This window comes from Andrographis paniculata, unplaced genomic scaffold, assembly GCF_009805555.1.
Source record: "Andrographis paniculata isolate CXL003 unplaced genomic scaffold, ASM980555v1 Contig59END, whole genome shotgun sequence".
NCBI classification, from domain to species: Eukaryota; Viridiplantae; Streptophyta; class Magnoliopsida; order Lamiales; family Acanthaceae; genus Andrographis; species Andrographis paniculata.
The window spans coordinates 450,703-471,255 of record NW_026137594.1 but is presented as its reverse complement, the minus strand read 5'-3'; the positions used below and the strand labels follow the sequence as shown (position 1 = coordinate 471,255).

Genomic DNA, 20,553 nt, shown 5'->3' with positions numbered 1-20,553 from the left:
CATTTCATAATTATGATGTGGACCCCGCAATTTTATTTTATTTTATTTTTTACAAATATAATGGCCTTTTTTTATTCAAACAAAAGTTTTCAATATAAATTTATATTTAACTCACAAAATATTATTTAAATTAGAACTCAAATAAAAATTTAAAATTAACTTTTTTATCATTTAAAATTCAAATCAACATTATTCACCATTTATAATTTTCAATAGAAATATATTATTTTATCTCACAAAATATCGCATCAAAATATTATTTAAACAAAAATTTATTCAATACTCATATATTCAATCATTTCAATTTATTAGAATTATTATATAATATTTTTATTATAATAATTATTTGATTTACTTTTATTTGAAAAGTCATTATGGAGTTACCTTTTATTTTATGTCCAATAAACTCATCATTAAGCTCAATTTCTACCTTTAAGGGCAAATTACATCATCATTATTATTTTTTTTTATAAATATTATATTATGTGTAAATTTCATTATACATTCAATTATTATGTTAGAAAAAATCATCCATAAAATTCTTATAAATTTATTCACAAAAATTTATACTGAATATATAAAGGAGTTCCATTTATTTTATTTTTTTTAAAGACAAATATATGAATCAAAGAATAAAATTTACAAAAAATATTGTATAATTTTATAAGATGAACAAATTATTATTATTATTATTATGTACCCACCATTTGAATTCACTAATATAGGGTATGTTTTTTTTTTTTTAAAAAAATAATGTTTGATGGAATATTTTAGGAAAAAAAAAAGTGTATTTTTTTCGAAAAATGCAGAGTCCAAATAGTAAAATTTGAAAAATTTGAGGTAAAGAAACATACCCATAATTAATGAGTTTAATTTTAGAAGAAATAGTTACAAATTAAACTTTTAAATTTCACTTTAGTAGGAAAATAGTGTTTATGTTCCCACCAACCTCTCATTTGATTGAAGCATTTGGGCTTTGTTTGTTTTTGGTTTTTATTAGTATTTTTTTTAATAAAGAAGTTAAAAATATTAAATCAAATATTTTTTTTTATATTATATTAAATAATATTCAAAATTTTCTTATTTAAAATTCAGATGAAACCACAAAGAAATACATTCTTGAATTCAGTGAATTAAAAATAAAAAAATTTCATAGATATATGGCCCAATGATTTTTTGTTTGGGTGTGTTCTGAAGTTTTGGTATATATTTTTTTTAAACAAATGCTAAGATTTTCTAATATTTTGAATTTAAATAAATGTGTAATGTGATAGTTTGAATTATTATTTTTTTAATGTAATATACTAAATATAAAATAGATATATGAGGTAATATATTTTAGAAAGAAAAAATTAATATAAATAAATAATAAAATATGATAATGAATCGAACAAATGAAAAATATTAATAATTTTTGGAGAATAGTATTATTTTTTATTATATTGGGTTATAACTACTATGTGGCGGAGAGAGAAGAGAATAAGAACAAAAAAATTCAGTTGTGCAGTGTGCATAGTTTAAAGGAAAGGGATGAGCTAATGGTTTGATAATAGACTTACGACTGACTATAAAATTATGAGTTCAAATAATAACAAAGATAAAATCCTACCTTAGAAAAGAAAAATAAAATATATATATATTATGATGTTCCGAGTTTATAATTATACGATCAAAAGTTTACTATTAAGTCGAATAATAGCTGCGAGTTCCACGTTATTTAAAAAAAAAAAAAAAAAGTTTACTATTAGACCATTTTTAGGGTCATAAATTTGCGTCTATTGACACCCACAATTGGAATACATGGCCAAAATGGGTTCCTACCCTACCCCACCCCACCCACGGACACGTTAGAAGTAGAAATACATGTGTTCGTCCCTGCCAGCCAATAGGAGACTCAGACAATCTCACCCTATCCTATCCACACCACACTCCCACTCCCACCACATCATCTTCATCTTCTTCTTCATCTTCATCTTCCCCAACACTACTCACTACTACTGCTCTTCCTCTATCCATCTTTCATTATATTATACTACTAATTAATATTCCATTCCATCCCCAACCTCAATCAATCAATCCATCAATCCTCCAATGGCTGCTCACCTATTGGCCTCCTCCACCTACGCCATCTCACCCATTCAAATCAACCCTAATTCCCTGCCCTCCTCCTCCTCCTCCTCCTCTAAACTCCCTTCCCTTCCACTCCTCGTCAAAGCCCAATCCCAATCCCAACCCCAACCCCAACCCCAACCCTCCGGCAGAAAAGCCGCCCTCATCGGCCTCGGCGTCGCCCTCTTTGCCGCCACCACCGTCACCGCCACCGCCACCGCCAACGCCGGCGTCATCGATGATTACTTGGCCAAAAGCCAGGCCAACAAGGTAAACCTAATTAATCAATCACAATCATCAATTAAGACTATTATATTACATTTTCCTAAATAATTAAATAAATAAATGGCAGGAATTGAACGACAAGAAGAGGCTGGCGACCACAAACGCCAACTTCGCACGTGCCTACACCGTGCAGTTCGGCACGTGCAAGTTCCCTGAGAACTTCACCGGCTGCCAAGATCTGGCCAAGCAGGGCAAAGTCCCTTTTCTCTCTGAAGACCTCGACATCGAATGCAAAGGCAAAGACATCTACAAGTGTGGCTCCAACGTCTTCTGGAAATGGAACCAGCAGAAATAATAATAATAATAATAATTCCTACTCCCTATTCATTTCTCTATTGAATTAATTGCGTTTTTGTATAGTAAAACTCAACTCATCGTCAACCAAAATATTACATCAAACAACTTATATATATAACGAACAAATGAATGAATCCAATCGACTCCCGTTCCTCGTCATCGCCCGATTGAGCAAAACGACGAGGACCCATTCTTTTGCAGCTCGGCGCAAGGGATCGGAGACACCCCACTGCTAAATCCTTCGACGAACTTGCAGTTCCACCGCAGAGACGAGGGCGACGACGACGATAAACCGAGTATACTAACATTCGTCAAGCAAATATCCTCAAACGTTGCCCCTTCGATCCCCTCGAGCTGCGGGGCTTTCCTCGAGTTCAAACTCATTACGTCGCTTATAAACACCCCTTTCACTCTCGGCAGCGCGTTAGGGTCCCATCTCTCGTCGGGATGGTCGTTGGAGCCTCTGCTGAATCGTATCGGGACCTTTACTCTTTCCATCATAATGTTGCGAATCGTCACGTTAGTTATGTACCCGCCTCTCCCCTGGTCGGTTTTGATGCGTATCCCCGCCGCCGAGTCTCTTACGTACATGTCCTCGATTACAACATCTCTGATCCCGCCAGACATCTCGCTGCCTATGCCGATGCCCGAACATGTTGGAGTTGTCCCCGAGACGCGCCTTACGGTGATGTTTATGCTCGGTCTAGCCATGGCAATGCCGTAACGGTCCCAACCGCTTTTTATCGCGACTAAGTCGTCGCCGCTTTCGATGTAGCAATCTTCGATACAAACGTTTGTACTTGAATCTGTAGAACAAAGGCTTCTTATTCTTACTAATTACTAACACTAGCTACTCAGATGTTTCTCCATCTTAAAGACAACATTAACTCAAACAAACGATACGAGCTTAAAAATCGTACCCGGATCTATGCCGTCTGTGTTTGGGGCGTTCAGAGGCGCCAAGATTGTCATATTCTTGATCACAACATTGCTGAAAATATATATATATATATATAAATGCATGTTCTTAAATTATAAATCAAGATCTGATGCAGAATAAGAGTCAAAAGCATGTTCTCAATATCGTTAGAGTCGAAAACAAAGCTTTCGACGCAGTTAGAATAAAAGGCAAATTTTAGAATAAAGGCTACTAAACTTTGAACGAAATTAGAACAGAAAATCGAAGATCCAAATTTTATTGAAACTAAAAAATAACTTTGGAAAATGGGCAATGGCAGGAATCTCAAAATCGGGTTACTTGAATGTACCCGAAAAATGAGACATGTTACATTGCAGAACTTCATTGTTGCATATTATTAATTATAAAATCAAAAGCCTATGTGTAATTAGACTTAAATAATAACAATTTAATCTAGAGAAAAGAAATTTAATTTTACCCATAAGCCAGATGTCGAAGATATCTCAAACAGTTAGTTATAAATGGTCGTTTATTATGTTCCAGTCTCTACATTAATTCCTGTAGTAGATTTTTTTGTTTCCGAGAATTGAATATAATAGAAAATCAAGACAGCATTTTTCAACAAACACTGAGATGATTCCATTTTATGTTCTTCGTCGTTTCTACTGTTTTCAGAGAACAGTCCAACGCTAAGGACAGCAATGTTACTATACTATCATCTTGTCCTAACGCCAGCAAAGATTAAAAATCTTTCCCTACTAAATACATAAAATAATTCGGCATACTTTTCGTGACGAATGATGCTCGAATCTATCTATATCTATACATATACTTTTCAGCAGGCAATCGATCTAAATCTATGTTCTTACACTAATTGAAAAAAAGATAGCGATCAAATTCTCAAAGAGGAAGGGAAATAAAGGAGACAAGGAGGGACCTGCAGTAGACGGGGTGGACGGTCCAGAAAGGGGAGTTGAGGAAAGTAAGGTTGGAGATGACGACGTTGTCTGAATACATGAGTTCGACGAGGTGGCCCCTCGTGTGCTCCAATGTCTTGTTCCACCATAGATCCCACCACCACTTCCCCTGCCCGTCAATCGTCCCATTATGCCCTGCAATGCATTTGTCAACTCCTTCGATCAAAGGCTGTCTCTAACAAGGCTCATTAAGATAACAATGGAAAATGAATGAATGAATGATTTGGTATGGTACCTGTAATGACAACGTTGCGCAAAGAGTTGCCGTGGATGAGGCTAATGTGTCTCCCCCCAAGCCTCTCCCGGCCTCGTCCGTATGATGGCAATGGCGCGATGATGGGCCATTCTTGAGGGTCCTAACACTATCAAAGCTCATCAAATCAAACGACAACAATACACTTGCTGTGAGCTAAAGATTTGAAGAACAATTGAACATATGTTTTATTTGGGTGGCGAATATTGTACTGAATTTTATAATCTCCGCACATAGTGACATACAACATACGATTTACGTTAATACAGCACAAATGCCGTATATGAATTAACAACGCCTGACATAGTCCATACGGGATATGCTGCCAGTAATTTGAGTACAAAATATATATTCATATAGCATATCTATAGTCAGCACAATAACATCCCGGTCTCTTAGAGTTAATGTTCAATTTTTACGGCATCAAAATCCAAAATACAAAACCAGAAAAATAAAAAATAAATAAACTAACAACACACCCTTAGGATGTCATTAACAACAAATCTCACAACAACAATCCGAAACTCATCAAATCCAACAACATAAACACATACTTAGGGCTAAAGATTTGAAGAACAATCAGGATAATATATTAACAAGAAATCTTTAGAATATCAATCCTAAATCTATAATAACACCTTTCAAATCAAACAACACATACACACTTACTTGAAGATTTAAAGAACAATCAAGATGACATTAACAAGAAATCGAACAAGAAGAATGAAGCCAAGAATCAAAATGCATAAAAAAACAAATCCTCTGCTACTCATTTCAATTATTTAATTGGACTTTGCTATCTGCCAAAAGCTAATGCTTCCTTTCTGCCTTTCCCACCCCTACCCACCCACAGAAAAGTTGTTCTTCTTCAACAAACATTTAAGACAACAGAAAGAACCTAAACATGTTCTTCACCAACAGCTGGATTTAAAAATTTAATTAAATTTAAGATTAATCTCCAAAGTATATATAATTTTTTTAAAAAAATAAAAAATCGTACTACCTGAGATCCCAAAATGACAGCTCCATCTTCTAGAAAAAGCGTGAAATCGCTGGTGAGATTGAAGCTTCCCGTGACCCACCGCCCTGCGGGTACGGTTAGCTGGGCCCCACCTCTGCCGGCGAAATTCGCCATATGCTCAATCGCCCGCCGGAACGCCGCCGTATTCGACGTTTTCCCATCTCCGACACCGCCGAACTCCACAATCGATTTAATCTCCTTCCGCGGCGAATCCAGCTGACTGCAGCAGCTCCCCTCCAATGGCTCCTCCGAAACCGAACCGAACGGGAAAACCGCCTCCCTCGTGACGTGGAGGCTAAGGACGACGATTCCGGCGACCGTCAGCAGCAGGAACGCCGACGAAGGGCTTTTGAAATTGAATACAAAAGCCCGATGAATTCGGGCTTCACCTTCCATTATCAACTTCCGTTACGCTTTTTACACACATACACACAGAAGATTCCCCAATCGCTCCTCCTCGTTTGTTTCTTCTTCGATTAACCTAAATTGATCTTACGCTGCTTCATCTTCCAATTAAATAACCGCCGGCCATGGCTACCTAGAGCGCCTCATATCTGCATGAGAAACTTCAGAATTACTGACTGCGCGTATCGTATCGATCGATTCGGGAATCGGAATACAGACAAAACTAGAAAAATCGAAGCATAAAATTAATCCATCGGGGAGCACGTAATGGCATGATATAAATTGATGAATGGAAGACCAATTGTTTGCTTAGATTTGTGTTTCAATTTTTAGCTGTAAAATTATAGAATAAATAATATTTTAATAAATATAGATTTAAAAAAAAAAGAGTAATTAAACTAGACTGTGTAGACAATAGATAATTTTTTTTTTTTTTTTAAAAAAACAATATATTTATATATATATATGTGTATAATTAGAGTATTTAAATAAAATAAATATATATTTTTTGAAAGGATGCATACATAATAATAAAGAAAAGGGTTTGAGTACAAACCAAACAAACCAAGTACGTGTTGAATTTATTGATTCATTATTTTAAGCTTTGATCGAAGAGGACGTAATGGCATATTCCGATTTATTTGGGTTGTCTCTATAATTAATTTTTTTAATTTAAATAATATTTTAATATAATCTCATACTCAATCATTAATTTAGAAATCAATGTGTATTATAGTTGCCTAGAAATTTATCATGTTCGTTTGATTTTAATTTAAAATAACTTTTTTTATATATTCGGTTTTTATTAATTTTAATAATAAAAAAATAATATTATTTTTTATAAAATATTATATTGTTTTATCAAAATATTGTTTAATTAAAACCCAATTAAAATACCACCCAAACAAATTTTATTGTAACAAAAATAAAGATCGATTAATTTTTCTTTTTTTAGAAAAAGACATGGATGATTACACTTTGGTCAAAAGTGTTTTTTTTTCTTAAAAATTTGCATAATTACATTAACCTTTTTTTCAAAAAAAAAAAAGTTGGTAGGTATGTTGCTGATTTCAATCTTGTTTTTGTATTATTTAAATATATTATTTAAAATATTATATTTAATATTTATTTTTATTTATATTTTTTATTATCTTTATAAAAACAAAAATGTTTGAAATACTTCTCATGTGTTATTTTTGCATCGTGTTTGGATGCTTTAAATATTATTGTACATTAAATTTATTAAATTTGTATTTCTATTTGTTACGAAAATTTCTAAGAAATCAAGATGAGATAACAAAGACAAAAAAAAATAAAAATTTTGTAACCCAATTCGATTAAGATGATCTACGTCTGGGGCGGCGCTGCTAAGCCAAAAATTCTAGTATAAAATACTCAGGCACATGTTAAAGTGAGAATACACGGATATTTATAACATCCAAATCATATATATCCCAGATATTATATCTAAATCATATCCCTAAAATTTAGGATATAATCAGACTTCATATCTCAATACTATTTAAATTATTATATTCAAAATATCGTATATATTCCAAATAGTGTCTTTATTTTATTTATTTGTGATGATTTAATTATAATAGTATTTCTGAAGAGTTAATATATTTATTATTATATAAAGACGGTCGGCCAGCCAAACCTATGACTAAATTGTAGTCCATCGGGTCTATGTATAATGAGCTTATTGCTGTAGATATAGGAATTTAGATAAAGTGTAATTAGTAAATAATTAAAAAATATATTAATAAAAATAATTATCGTATAATAAAAATAATTATGAATTAAGATTAACATAATTATTTAGTATTGAGACAAATTATTTGAGACGGAGGGAGTAATAATATACTGTAGTATTATTAGTATTATGTTTGGTTCGTCATTAAATTAAATAATAAAAAACAGACCTGCGGAATTTAATTCTGACATGATGTAAAAGTTGTAATAACAATTTTTCATTTCGAATTTTGAGGCGAAAATGGTGCCGAGTGCCAACCATTCATGTAATGGTGAGAACAAAAGAATTTGGGTGTTGTCTTTTTCAAGGTTTAGTATACTTTCAAAGTTTTACAATGATTTGTTACTATTATATACATATATATTTAAATATAACACATTAGATATATATTTTATTTTATAAAATATTTTGATATCAATATATAATTTTATATATATATATATAGTATATATTTTTAAACATCAGACTGCAACTTAATCTAAAAATTAAAATACAAGTATAAATCCTAAAAACCAAACTCTTGAAATGTATTCACTTAATATTGTAAATTTTTTATTTTATATTTTTATTTAAATAATAAATAAAATATAATATTATATGAGAAAACATAATGTATGTCTATAAGATTGAGATGATCCTACATTAAAATATTTGGTGTGTGAGTCAGTGTGTTTTATGTTGAGATATTTTTAAGTGAATTTGTGAAGAGGTGAATTATTAATTTTTTTATGAGAAAATATAATATATACTAATATGTATATATTGTATTTTCTATTAATGTATCAATAAAAGATTAAGACAAAATTGCTTGTAACACTTTGAAAAGTCTGTACCATCTTTTCTCATAATTTAAAAATTGAACAAAACTCATATTCTAAAAAATATTCAATATTTTCTAAAATACAAAATAATCTCACACAATTTTTAAAAGATTATATGTCATATCTTTTAAAACACAAAAGGGTTTTAAACTTTTTTAAAACACGAGCATATTATAAAAGATTTTGCCAAAACTAAGAGTTTGTCTTTTTAAATCACAGTTCTCCAAATTTTATTATTTGAATTCTATGTTTCTTAAAAAAAAAAGTTATTTTTTATTTTGTAAAATATTCCATCAAACATTACTTTTATATCAAATTCAAACCAATTTTTTTCCAAACTTATCAAGAAACACACTCTAAGTCCGACTAACAAAACTATTGAAAAAGAAAATTAAACATATTATATAGAGCAACTGGGCCTAAATTTGTCTTGAAAAGGCCCATTTATAATAAGGTCATTATATAATAGCCCATTTGGTCATTATGTGTCTAAATTTGAATTTGGAAAATTGCTCACCGATTCGATTCGAAGGTTCTTGCTCACCGAAACGTCGATAATCTACCGAGTAGATCGTCGATTACAGCTGCCGAAGGTAATCTTCATATCATATTCTTGTTCGTGGTGCGTTCAGTTTTGTGGATTTTGTGTATTTTTCTGGGTGGGGTGGAAAAGTAACCAAGATGTGCTATTTGAATTGGTAGACAACGTGTTCGATCAAATGTCCCTGAGAAACAGTAAATTTTTTTCGAGGCTGCTGCTCGCGAAATGTGTTTTTGGTACTGATATTCTTCCATTTGCAGTTTCCGGATTGAATTTTGGTGGTTACCGTGCAGCAATGGATGAAGAAATGTCCAATTCGGTGCGACGTATGTCGACTAGGACTCGTAAGGTTGCCTCAAAAATGTCGGCAGCTCTTTCCAGCAGCGATAATCGGACTCAGGTGAGCGTGGATTTTGAATTCCATGGTGTTTGTTTTCATTTAATTGATGGATTAGAGCTTTGGTTTGATTTGTGTAGGCTATGCTTGCTCGTCTTGAAGCTTTGGAGAATGATAATGCTGGACTGGAAACGGTACAAAACGAGGATGATGATGAGGCCTCTCTAGACGATGACGATCAAGGTTAGTCGAATTTCAGTGATATTAAGTATTATCTGTTATAAGTGAAAATGCATCGCATAAAAAATTATTGATTTTTCAGAAGATATTTGGGTGTTTTTTCTTGTGTTTTTGGATTATTTTGGTTGATTTGGATTTGAATTTTTTGAATGGAAATTAGATATTAATGCATTTGAATGGGAAAGAATTAATTTTTGGTATATTGGATGGTGCCGAAATATGATGAAAATATAATAAATGTAGCCTTGATATCTTATCCTCGACTAAGATCACAATTCTAGTTGTGGAGTGTTTCAAGTGCAAGAAATCATGGTTGTTGCCGTTGATTGTAGTAATAAATATTGATCTCTCGGTAATATATGGTTGATTTTTACAGAGTTTTATAGTCATTGAACAACAATTGTTTGAAACATTAGGATGGTTGATAGTTTTATGGTAAAAGGGTATATGGTTTTGTGAGAATGTGAATTTTGAGTAATGATTGATAACTATTCGATTGTTGTATGTTTCGTTGATTATGTAAGAAAATACAATGCTTGTGGATTTATATTCTGAGTAGAGTTTATGATCTAATTTGAAAGTAGTTTAATTTGTACAACTTTGTATATTACAAGGGGTAAATTTAGTCAGGATATGATTTTTTGTCATCATATTTCTCTGTTGGAGATTTGCAGCTGTGTTAACCAACTGTTGTTTATTATGCCCTTTTCGCGCAATTTACAATTCTATTCAAACGTGTCGAATCCTAAGTCCATTTTATAGCATGATATATTCGAGTTCTGCAGCATATCAGAAGAAGCAAAGCAAAAGCACGAAAAGGAAAACCCGGCAAGCTAAAGCTCTTGAAAATGCCAAGAAAGCGCCGAGGACTTTTCTAGAGCTGTTGCACGAGGTATGGCTTCAACAACGCCTCTAAATTCTCAGTTAGTCGTATATGACTGTCCTAACGCAAAATAAAAAATGTTAAAACCCAGGCAAACCTCGAATCGTTGCCTCCCCATGTTCCGTCCTACTTGAGAGCAGCTGTCGGGCCTCCAAGCTCCACAGCTCGTCGCCATTTCTGCACAGTGTGTGGATTTTCTTCAAACTACACTTGTGTCCAATGCGGGACAAGGTACTGTTCTATCCGATGCCAGAAAATTCATAACGACACTCGCTGTTTGAAATTCGTTGCTTGATTCTCATATGATCGATAACCAAGAGTAGCTAGCAAAATATTATTTTGATTTCAAACCCAAAAATCTACTATTCAATCCCATATTCCTGATAAAAATATAAGTCAAAGAACCCAACGATGGATCGACAAAAGTCTTACCAAAACATGTATAGGAGCCACATAAAATGTTTGGACATTATCAACACAAGTGCTTTAGACGTTCTTACAGAGAGTGTATGTGCTTAGCTTTTTGTATAGCATCCTTCACCCTCTTCGACGGCTCCTCGTACAAGAATGCCGGGTTATCAAACTCCGATGCCCGGCTAGATTCCCCGAGGAATGCCCTGAACGAGTCTGCAACCGAATGGGAAAGAGAACTGAGGTTATAACCACCTTCCAAGAAAAACACACACCGACCCCGGCATAGATCTCTTGCAAGCTGCCGAATGTTCGATGCCAGCATGTAATATGTTCCCGTTGTGAACTGAAGATTCGCCAGCGGGTCCAGCATGTGTGCGTCGTATCTGGAGGCATTTGTCGAGCATAATTGTTAAGCATACGTACTCATAATAAACGGCAGTTACAGTGCTGACCAACTGACCGAAATTAATCAATTACTGTGTTTACATCACATGAAATGTAGATGAGTACAACATTAAATATAAATCAACAATAAAGCGTATTTTAACATAATACAACATACCACAGATTGATCTCAACATAAAAAAAGATATGTTAAAGCCGCACATATGAACGGAATCATATTGAATATTGTCCCACATTTATCAAAGCCGCACATATGAACGGAATCATATTGAATATTGTCCTACGTGTGGAAACTCCCCTAATATATAAGGGTGAAGGGCCAAATAATAATAAAAAAAAGAAAATTGTATTTTCAAACTCATCTTTGCACTACGTGATTCTATACTAAAATATATTGCAACAATAGGTATTATTTTTATAAGTTAAACCCATAGTTACCGGAACTATTAAGATCAAGCAAAAAACATATCGAACAAAAAGTAGTAATAAAAGCACTTACCCGGCCGAAACAAGAATGATGTCCGGTTTGAACCTAAGAGCACATGGTACAATGACTTCATCAAAGACATCTCGCATGGCTCTATCGCCTGATCCTCCAGGCAAAGGGAGATTTAGCGTGGTTCCCTCGCCGTCACCGCTGCCAATCTGATGTATCTTCCCCGTGCCGGGATAGCTCCCATCCTACATGAGTGTAAACACAAGTTGAAAGTATCTAGAAACTCCGGGCGCTGCTTTCGAATTTTGGAGATCTTATCAAGAATGAAAAATTCATTAGCTACTTACTTGGTGAGTAGAAAGAAAGAATATATCGGGGTCGTTGTAGAAGGCATCGTGTGTTCCATTTCCATGGTGGACATCGAAATCGATTATAAACACACGTTTGAGCCCGTGTGCATGCTGTGCATAGCGAGCAGCAATGGCTACATTTCCGAACACGCAAAACCCCATGGGTCCGGCTGGAACAGCGTGATGACCGGGAGGTCGTACCAAAGCAAAACCGACTGGAGGATCTTCTCTGATTTTCGACGCTGCGACCTGCATTATAGGAGAAAATATCGTATAAAAAGTGGCGCGAGATCTTATAATCAACGAAGGTTAAGTCACAAAGTGTATGGTATCATCGGGTGGATACATGGCCTCGGGTAGTTCAAAAAATGAAATGTGAGACAACAAAATTCCTTATTAAGTGACTAACATCTTAGATCGAGAAATCACCACGGCATCCAACAATGAAATTCCCGCTCCAGCCGCGAGTAATGACTCCTGGAAGGTCTGTACTCAAGAGTGCAATATGGAAAGGAATTAGTATTTATACGATGAAGTTATGTTTATGAACGATTGAACTAAACGGACGAATTTTTTGCTGTATTTACGGCAACAGAATATGATTTTGACGGTAATGTTACATCGCATTATATTATAACTCAAGTTAACTTCCAGAAACATAGAAGAGTTAAAAGTGCCATCTCACAGTGGATGTAGCGTAAGTAGGCCCGGATCCTTCGATCAATATAAGTCCTTGTTCCGACACCTTATCCATTGCCTACAAAGAAGAAAAAAATGATGAGTGTCGTTGCACGTAGTAAAGTTCACATAATAGATATCAAAAGTTCGTTAATGCAAACTATGCTAACCTTCTCAAGATTTGAAACATAAGCTCTTTCATGAACTCTAGCTATGTCATCAACTTCAGCAGGCCTGAATTTGCTAAGTTCAATAACGTCGGGTCCCCGGAACTAATCACATAATAGAACAAGCCAAAAAGATAAATATTAATGTAATCCATGAAGATAAAGTGACCATTCAAAGGCATAATTTGTTAAATGAAAAGCATAAATGGGCCTAAATTAACACCTTCGATAGTTCAATATCATGATATGAAAGATTAGCGCACATCAATGAAATGATAAAAACAAATAAAGGAAAAGAAGAGGAATAGTTACACTCTTTTAACACATTGACAAAAAAACCGTTACTAAGAATTAAGTAAAAATGTTCTTATTGCTACTGCAGGAATAGTTTTATTATCATAATTTACAAACCTCTGAAGTCAGCTCCATCTTTGCAAGCATGTCCGTAATGGCAGGAACTCTGGAATTACACTCAGGGTGTGACTCCTGACAAAGTTCCAAAACACCAAAATGAGAAACAAACGAGAGTTTCATTTCAACCAAAATACATCACCTTAAAAGAAATCTGAATTTATACAGACTAAAAAAGCCACACAATTTCTAAATAGGGGATGAATCAAATAAACAATTTACTTGTTTCTGACAAACAAAAAACCGAAATGAGCATTTTGGCATAGAATGGACAAAGCAGGAGCTAACCTAAACTCATAAATTTCTCGAAAAATAACCATTGCAGTTATTAGTTCACACAAAAACTCAACAAACTCAATCTGAAGCCATACCACAGAACAAAGAAATTAAAATCACTAAACTTATATATGCAAATGAATAGACACTTTATTCGAAACAAGTCCAACAATCCCAACAAACATGAAGAGCAACAACAATGGAAAAGTTCCCAAAACGACATAAACAATAAGCGAAAGCAAGCAGTTAAGTCGGAGCAATTAACTTAATTATTCGACCTTGTTATGGCCCATGGCTGGAGCAATTGAATATACGACTTTGCTGCCGAGCAATTCGTTTTCCGAAGGCAAACAAGGATGATTTTCTTCTAAATCATTTAAACAGCATGTGGTGTTTCTTGCCTTCTTCCTCAGAGACACTCTTTTGTTCCCAAAAACACAAATTTGATCATTCCTCTTCCATCTGCATACCACTGGATGCCTAATTCCGTACATTACGTTTCCTACGCAGAAATCAAAATTCATGAACAATCAATTTTGCTCGATCAGCACAAACTTAAAAAAACTCACCAATCAGAATCAAATCAGCCCCAAACTAGTTCACAAAATCGACCAGCAGAAATTCAGGAGTCTAATTGTAATTGAATGCTAAAGAAGCAGCAGGAATTTAATCGGATGGATAGAAGAAAAGCGTACCGGTAGCACAAGATGTGGAGAAGATGCGAAGCGCCATTCGCCACCACACAGACATGCAGCCGGCGAAGATCATTCATTCTCTTTAGCTGCTCTGGTGGGTTTATATAATTATGTATTTGGATCAAGAGTTTAACTGGCCCATCAAACATATACTCCATGCCTTCTGTAGTAATGTTTCTTATTTTTTATTTTATTTTATTTTTCACTAATTTTTTTATTTAAAAAAATAATTCTGCCCGGAATTAAATATATTTATTTAATTGAAAGCTTGTAATTATGTCATATTTTGTTGGTTGATTGTAATTTTACCATTTTTAATATTCATACGAAATAGTTACAACTTTTACTTGAATTACGTCTACAATTATTTTATATATAAAATCAAATACTACAAAAATATCAAAAATTCTTATACATTTTAATTAATTAATAAAATATTATTATTTTTTAATTTACTATAAAAATCCTGAAAGAAACCTTGCAACGGGGAGCTAAATAATTAATTTATCATTATTTTTTTTCTAATTATCATATTATCTTTTTATCTATTCTTTAATAAATTTACTATAATACCATTGTTTAATGATATACCTCATCGACAACAATGTTAATTCCATCTACTTCGGACCCTAACCTTCAAGCCATGTCTCATTGACAACAATGCAGACACACTAGGGCTTATTGTCTGCCCTTCCAAAACCCTAATCTTAAAATTGTGTAGCATTGTGGCCACAACTCCCTTCATTCTTGCAAACCCTAAGTCTTTGCCCGGACAGGCCCACGGGCCCGATCCGAAGGCAAGGAAGCTGCTCGACGCCACGTGTTTCGTCCCTCCATTCTCGTCCCTCGACATCCACCTCTCGGGCTTAAATTCTTTGCAATCATCGCCCCAAATGTCGCGCCGTCTTCCCATAGCATATGAGCAAAGAATCACCTTCGTCCCCTTTCCAATCCGGTGCCCGGTTGGGAGGACATCCTCGTTAACCGGGTCCCGGATTATTACCGGGGCCGTGGGGAATAGTCTTAGGGTTTCGTACAATGTGGCGTGGAGATAGACAAGTTTGTTGAGTTCTTCGATGTTGGAAAAAATGTGGCTTGTTGTCCCCGGGGAAGTGATTTTTTTAATTTCTTCGATGATTGTGGTTTCAACGCGAGGGTGTGTTGAAATGAGGTGGAAAAACCATGTCAAGAGCGCCGCGGATGTGTCCCTTCCGGCGAACAAAATGGTCATTATATTGGCAGCTAAATAGGCCTTTTCCGGTGATGATGATCCTTTGGTAGCGCTACTAATGTAAAAATTTAGTACATCGAAACCCTGATTTGATTCGCGAGTGCTCTTGTTGGAATCGATTTCCTCGTACTTTTTCGACACGAAATTCGCTAGAATTTGATTTAGGTTCTTGCAAGCTTTGGACATTTTCCTCTCCTTGCCTAGGACATGGTTTTAATAACAACATTTGTAAAAAAATAGTAAAAATTAATGAATGATGTAATATTTTACGAGAGAAAATAAGTATTCTGATGAATAGTAATGTTTCGAGGATTACCAATTCCTAGCCATCTTTGGAGCTTCCATACTCTTTCAGGTAAGATATGTCGACAAAACACGGCCTCCGCCATGTCATCCATTGCTTTGAGCAACGAGCATGGAGGAAGGCCGACGCGGAGCGCGCCAAGGTCGAACCCGGTGGCCATAAGACATGTGGCATCGAGCATGAACCTGTTGAAGAAATCTTGCAGCTCCAATTCTTGATGGTGATGGGAGTGATGATCAAGAACTGGAATTAGGGCTTTTTCTAGGGTTTTTTGAAGTGTCTTTGGGATTGAGTCGTGGAATCGAGCTTCTTTGAAGAATCCATGGGTGAACCTTTTCTCTTCCCGCCATTGATCGTAGTCTTTGATGAACACGGCCTCGCCTAAGAAGTCGAATGCCTTCTTGAACTCGGATCCTCGTTGGTAGATCGTGAACTTGGAGTTCATTACATGTCGAACGTTGATGGGATCGCTAGTTATAAGAATGTCGTGACTCGTGAACCACGATGTCTTGAATAAGACCGTGCCGCGGTTCTCTTCTAAAACCTATTTCGTATCGAGAAATACTTATGGGGTGTTAGTTTGTTGGATTTTGCAAAAATATTTACTATTCATAAAAAAAAAAATTCTAAAAATATTAAATCAAATTCCTAATTTTTATTTTTTATACTATACTAAAAATTAATTTACATTCAAAATATTATATCAATACTTACTTATATCACATCGTACAATTATTCATATTCAAAATTTTTACTATTTAAATCTAACTCAAAATCCAAATCCCTAAACAAGCACACCCTTCAAGTGTTAAAAACAAATAAGTAACAAATAGAAACTAAAAAATTCAGCTATTAAGTTATGAAACTTAATTTTACATACATAAATATATTTTTTTAGTTTTAATATTATTCATTAATTAAAAAAATTACATAAAATATTAAAATTTTTGTTATATATAAAACTTTGAAAACTTAAAAACCTTTTATCTAATCGGAGTCTTACAAGTAGTTTGACTTAAGTATGTAGTCTATAATTAAATATAGGTCCCTGAACAGAAGGGCATTCTTATTATTTTTATACTTAATTTAAAACTTGTCTTAAAGAAATCACATATCTATATCGTCATTGATTTTGTAGCCTTTGTTCTTTATTATTATTATTAAAAAAAATATATATTTTTTCTCCGTCAGCCAATTTTATGTTCTTTTTTTCAAAAAAAAAAATTTATATAGAAGAAAAGGTGAGCATAAAATGAGTAAATATATTTTTTTTTTACAAAATATTATATTAATATATTATTTAAATAAAAATTCAAATCCCAAAATCCATTTCCAAAAAAAAAGAAAAAAAACACCACAAAACTTATGATGTTAGAGTGCTCAATTTTACCATACATATGTTTTAAAAAATAATTACACATGATTATATCAATTCTATTATTTTATTATATAAATTAAAATGATTAATTTTGAAGGCATAAGTATGATGCTAATTTAATAACATCGCATCTAACAATTATATTACCTAAAAATACCAACATATGTATAAAAAACACAAACATGCAACCAAAAGAAAAGAACTTAAGGATGCATTTGATTTGTATTTATAAAGTAACTTTATATGATGTTTTATAAAAATAAAATTGACATTGCATTGTATAATATTATACATATATATATATATATATATGGTAATTAAATTAAAAGAATGTAGCCCTGGTCAACAAAAAACGCATAATAAAATGAAGGAGCAAATTAAATTACCTGTGTAATCTTGGTGTAGAGTTGGTGACTTTTGAGGTAGAGAGTGGGGAGCATTTTCATCAATGGAGGAATATTAATATTAATAATATTGGGTATGGGAAATACTAATAATGATTCAACCATCATCATCTTCATCTTCATCAAAATCCATCTAATTAGAACACCACATATAAATAAAATGGCTGCACATACAACAAACATATTTTCTCCCAACTCCATATATATATATATATATATATATATCAAGCTTGAAATTAATAAATTAGGGTTTTTGGAAGAATAATTTGGATTGACAGAGGATTTTCTTTGTGGGAGATCTATAGATGGAATCGATATTTATAGTGTATAAATAATCACTGAGAAAAGGATAGAGTTGACGATAAATTCTTGGGTGTGTTTGTTTCTATTCTTAAAATCTTGTTCCCTTCTAATCTATATATATATATATATATATGTATGTATACTATTTTACTATAAAAAAATAAATAAATAAATAATTACTCCCTCCATCAGCCTTAAAGGTCACATTTAACTTTTGCATATTATTGTACTTTAACATTAGAAATATTTTTATATTTGTATAAACTTTTTTTTACTAATGTCCTTCTATTAGTATTATAAGACACTAATCTATTTTTTGTAATTTATTCTTAATATGTACTACGCTTTGATATAATAACTAATATTCAAATATCAACACATAAAAAAAAATAAATGGAACCTTTAGAAGCGGACGAAAATAGTAATATTTTAATATTGTTTGATGACTGGATTTTTACAGAGTTGGGTGTACAGGATACAAGTTTTAAATTAAAACAAAAATGTAAATTCTTGAGGGAGTGATTATTTTTTGGGAGATTGAAATATTATTTATTAAAAAAAAAAATCACGAAAAATATAATTCTACCACAAATTTTAAAGTTGGAAAACTAATTATCTTTAAGTGCGATCCACTTGTGATATTTCTAAAATGATAAATTAATAAGGCCATGTGTGGAGAAAAAAAATAAATAAATTGTCATATAATTTATGACGAAATATTTTAATGAGTTCAAAACCATATATAAGTTTTCAAGTCTAAATCCAAAAAATTGGAAATAAAAATCAATTTCATATTTTTTAAAATTATAAGTACTTTTAGGATGTGTTTGTTTAGGGGTTTGAATTTTGAGTTGAGATTTGAACAATAGAAATTTTGGATTTGAATAGTTGTACGATGTGATATTTTGAATGTTAAAATTGATTTTTAATATAATATAAAAAATAAAAAATAAATGTTTGATTTAATATTTTGAGAGGAAAAAAATGAGATGAATATTGTATTTAAAACCCATTCCCCAAATAAAAGTTGATAATTAGGACACTTTCAGTCAATTTGAAGCAATAAATAAAAATGCCTGACGATATTTTCAAGAGCTTTAACGCGTCTATGAATCTACAAATTAATGAAATGGAGTATTCTGTTTTTATATATGCACATTTAAAAGTTTTGATATTAAATAATTAATTTTTATTTAAAATATTATATTAAAAATATATTTTTTATATAAAATATCAAATTTAATATTTATTTACATTTCATCAAACACTCAAGGGTGTGTTTTTTCGTAGGTTGTAGTTTTTGAGTTTAAAATTTTTTAATAGTAAAAAGTTGAATTTGAATATTTTTTTTATGTGACATGAATAAAGGTTGATGTGATATTTCGAATGTAAAATAAATTGAAGTATAATCTAAAAAAAATAATAATTGTTTAATATGATATTTTTGAAAAAAAAATCTGAATAATAAAAATATAGGATAAAATCCACATAAGAACACAACCTAAAATTTTATTAGTCTGTCGAAACTTTTCAAATCTTTCAAATTTTCAAAACTCATACAACTATTTGTCTATTTTTAGTTTCCATGCTCGGTTTTTACTATTTTTTTCTTCTAAAAGTATATATTCTTTCCGTAAAGGTTACAATTTTGCATTTTCGTCCGTCCCAAAACAAGGTTATTATATCCTAATTTAGTAATTATACTACCTATCTAACATAATAAATATCATTTCAACTTATACTATATTACACAAATGTCATTACTTTTATATTATACAATACTAATAGGGACATTTTCATCTTTTTCACTATAACCCATTATAATACTAATATTTAAAAATCTACGTGACAACCTTCCACTGGGACGAAGGGAGTATATTTTTTTACAAAATATGAATCATATTTTTTTTCGTTTGCTTAATAAGTTTATATATATATATATATTTTGTCATTGTATTTAATAATAAAATATTATTATGTATTATACAAATATTATTATATTTGAATAAGATACTAATAAAAATATTTTTTATTTATTTTTATCTTAATTTATATTATATTTTAATATAATAATTAATATTAAAAATTAATATACAAGCACTAAGTAAATATTAACTTAGTAAATAGACGAAATATATTATTTTTTTTAATTTAAAGTTTAAACCTCCAAAGTTCATTACAACTGAAAAGAACTCCATGGGTTTATCTAGTTAGCTTGTATTTGAGTTTGATTGTTTTTTTTAATATTTAATTTAAA

General features: G+C 32.2%; 5 protein-coding genes across 7 annotated transcripts; 2 read left to right on the top strand and 3 right to left on the bottom strand.

The window, feature by feature from the left end:
* The first annotated feature begins 1,940 nt into the window (after positions 1–1,940).
* On the top strand, positions 1,941–2,759 carry LOC127258205 (photosystem I reaction center subunit N, chloroplastic). The gene is made up of 2 exons (XM_051284962.1): positions 1,941–2,379; positions 2,462–2,759. Exons 1-2 carry the CDS (start codon positions 2,092–2,094, stop codon positions 2,687–2,689), a joined length of 516 nt encoding a protein of 171 aa, XP_051140919.1. The 5' UTR covers positions 1,941–2,091; the 3' UTR covers positions 2,690–2,759.
* On the bottom strand, positions 2,096–6,597 carry LOC127258204 (probable polygalacturonase). Its single transcript, XM_051284960.1, has 5 exons — positions 5,844–6,597; positions 4,823–4,943; positions 4,548–4,722; positions 3,612–3,682; positions 2,096–3,497 (listed from the first exon to the last, which is right to left on the bottom strand). The coding sequence occupies exons 1-5, from the start codon at positions 6,255–6,257 to the stop codon at positions 2,848–2,850; spliced, it is 1,431 nt and encodes a 476-aa protein (XP_051140917.1). The 5' UTR covers positions 6,258–6,597; the 3' UTR covers positions 2,096–2,847.
* Positions 6,598–9,334: 2,737 nt separating this feature from the next.
* LOC127258522 (SWR1 complex subunit 6) lies at positions 9,335–11,506 on the top strand. 2 transcript variants are annotated; one of them, XM_051285388.1, is made up of 5 exons: positions 9,335–9,436; positions 9,645–9,784; positions 9,862–9,964; positions 10,747–10,853; positions 10,936–11,506. In XM_051285388.1, exons 2-5 carry the CDS (start codon positions 9,680–9,682, stop codon positions 11,137–11,139), a joined length of 519 nt encoding a protein of 172 aa, XP_051141345.1. In that variant the 5' UTR covers positions 9,335–9,436; positions 9,645–9,679; the 3' UTR covers positions 11,140–11,506. The 2 variants fall into 2 exon arrangements, with proteins under 2 accessions (XP_051141345.1, XP_051141346.1); XM_051285389.1 differs by having other exon boundaries at positions 9,341–9,436; positions 9,678–9,784.
* Positions 11,169–14,788, bottom strand: LOC127258521 (histone deacetylase 14, chloroplastic). 2 transcript variants are annotated; one of them, XM_051285386.1, is made up of 9 exons: positions 14,677–14,788; positions 14,260–14,483; positions 13,706–13,780; positions 13,298–13,399; positions 13,135–13,206; positions 12,879–12,935; positions 12,447–12,698; positions 12,163–12,344; positions 11,169–11,641 (listed from the first exon to the last, which is right to left on the bottom strand). In XM_051285386.1, exons 1-9 carry the CDS (start codon positions 14,747–14,749, stop codon positions 11,341–11,343), a joined length of 1,338 nt encoding a protein of 445 aa, XP_051141343.1. In that variant the 5' UTR covers positions 14,750–14,788; the 3' UTR covers positions 11,169–11,340. The 2 variants fall into 2 exon arrangements, with proteins under 2 accessions (XP_051141343.1, XP_051141344.1); XM_051285387.1 differs by having other exon boundaries at positions 14,551–14,685.
* Positions 14,789–15,159: 371 nt separating this feature from the next.
* On the bottom strand, positions 15,160–18,258 carry LOC127258353 (alkane hydroxylase MAH1-like). Its single transcript, XM_051285159.1, has 3 exons — positions 17,976–18,258; positions 16,224–16,755; positions 15,160–16,107 (listed from the first exon to the last, which is right to left on the bottom strand). Exons 1-3 carry the CDS (start codon positions 18,192–18,194, stop codon positions 15,284–15,286), a joined length of 1,575 nt encoding a protein of 524 aa, XP_051141116.1. The 5' UTR covers positions 18,195–18,258; the 3' UTR covers positions 15,160–15,283.
* Positions 18,259–20,553: the final 2,295 nt, after the last annotated feature.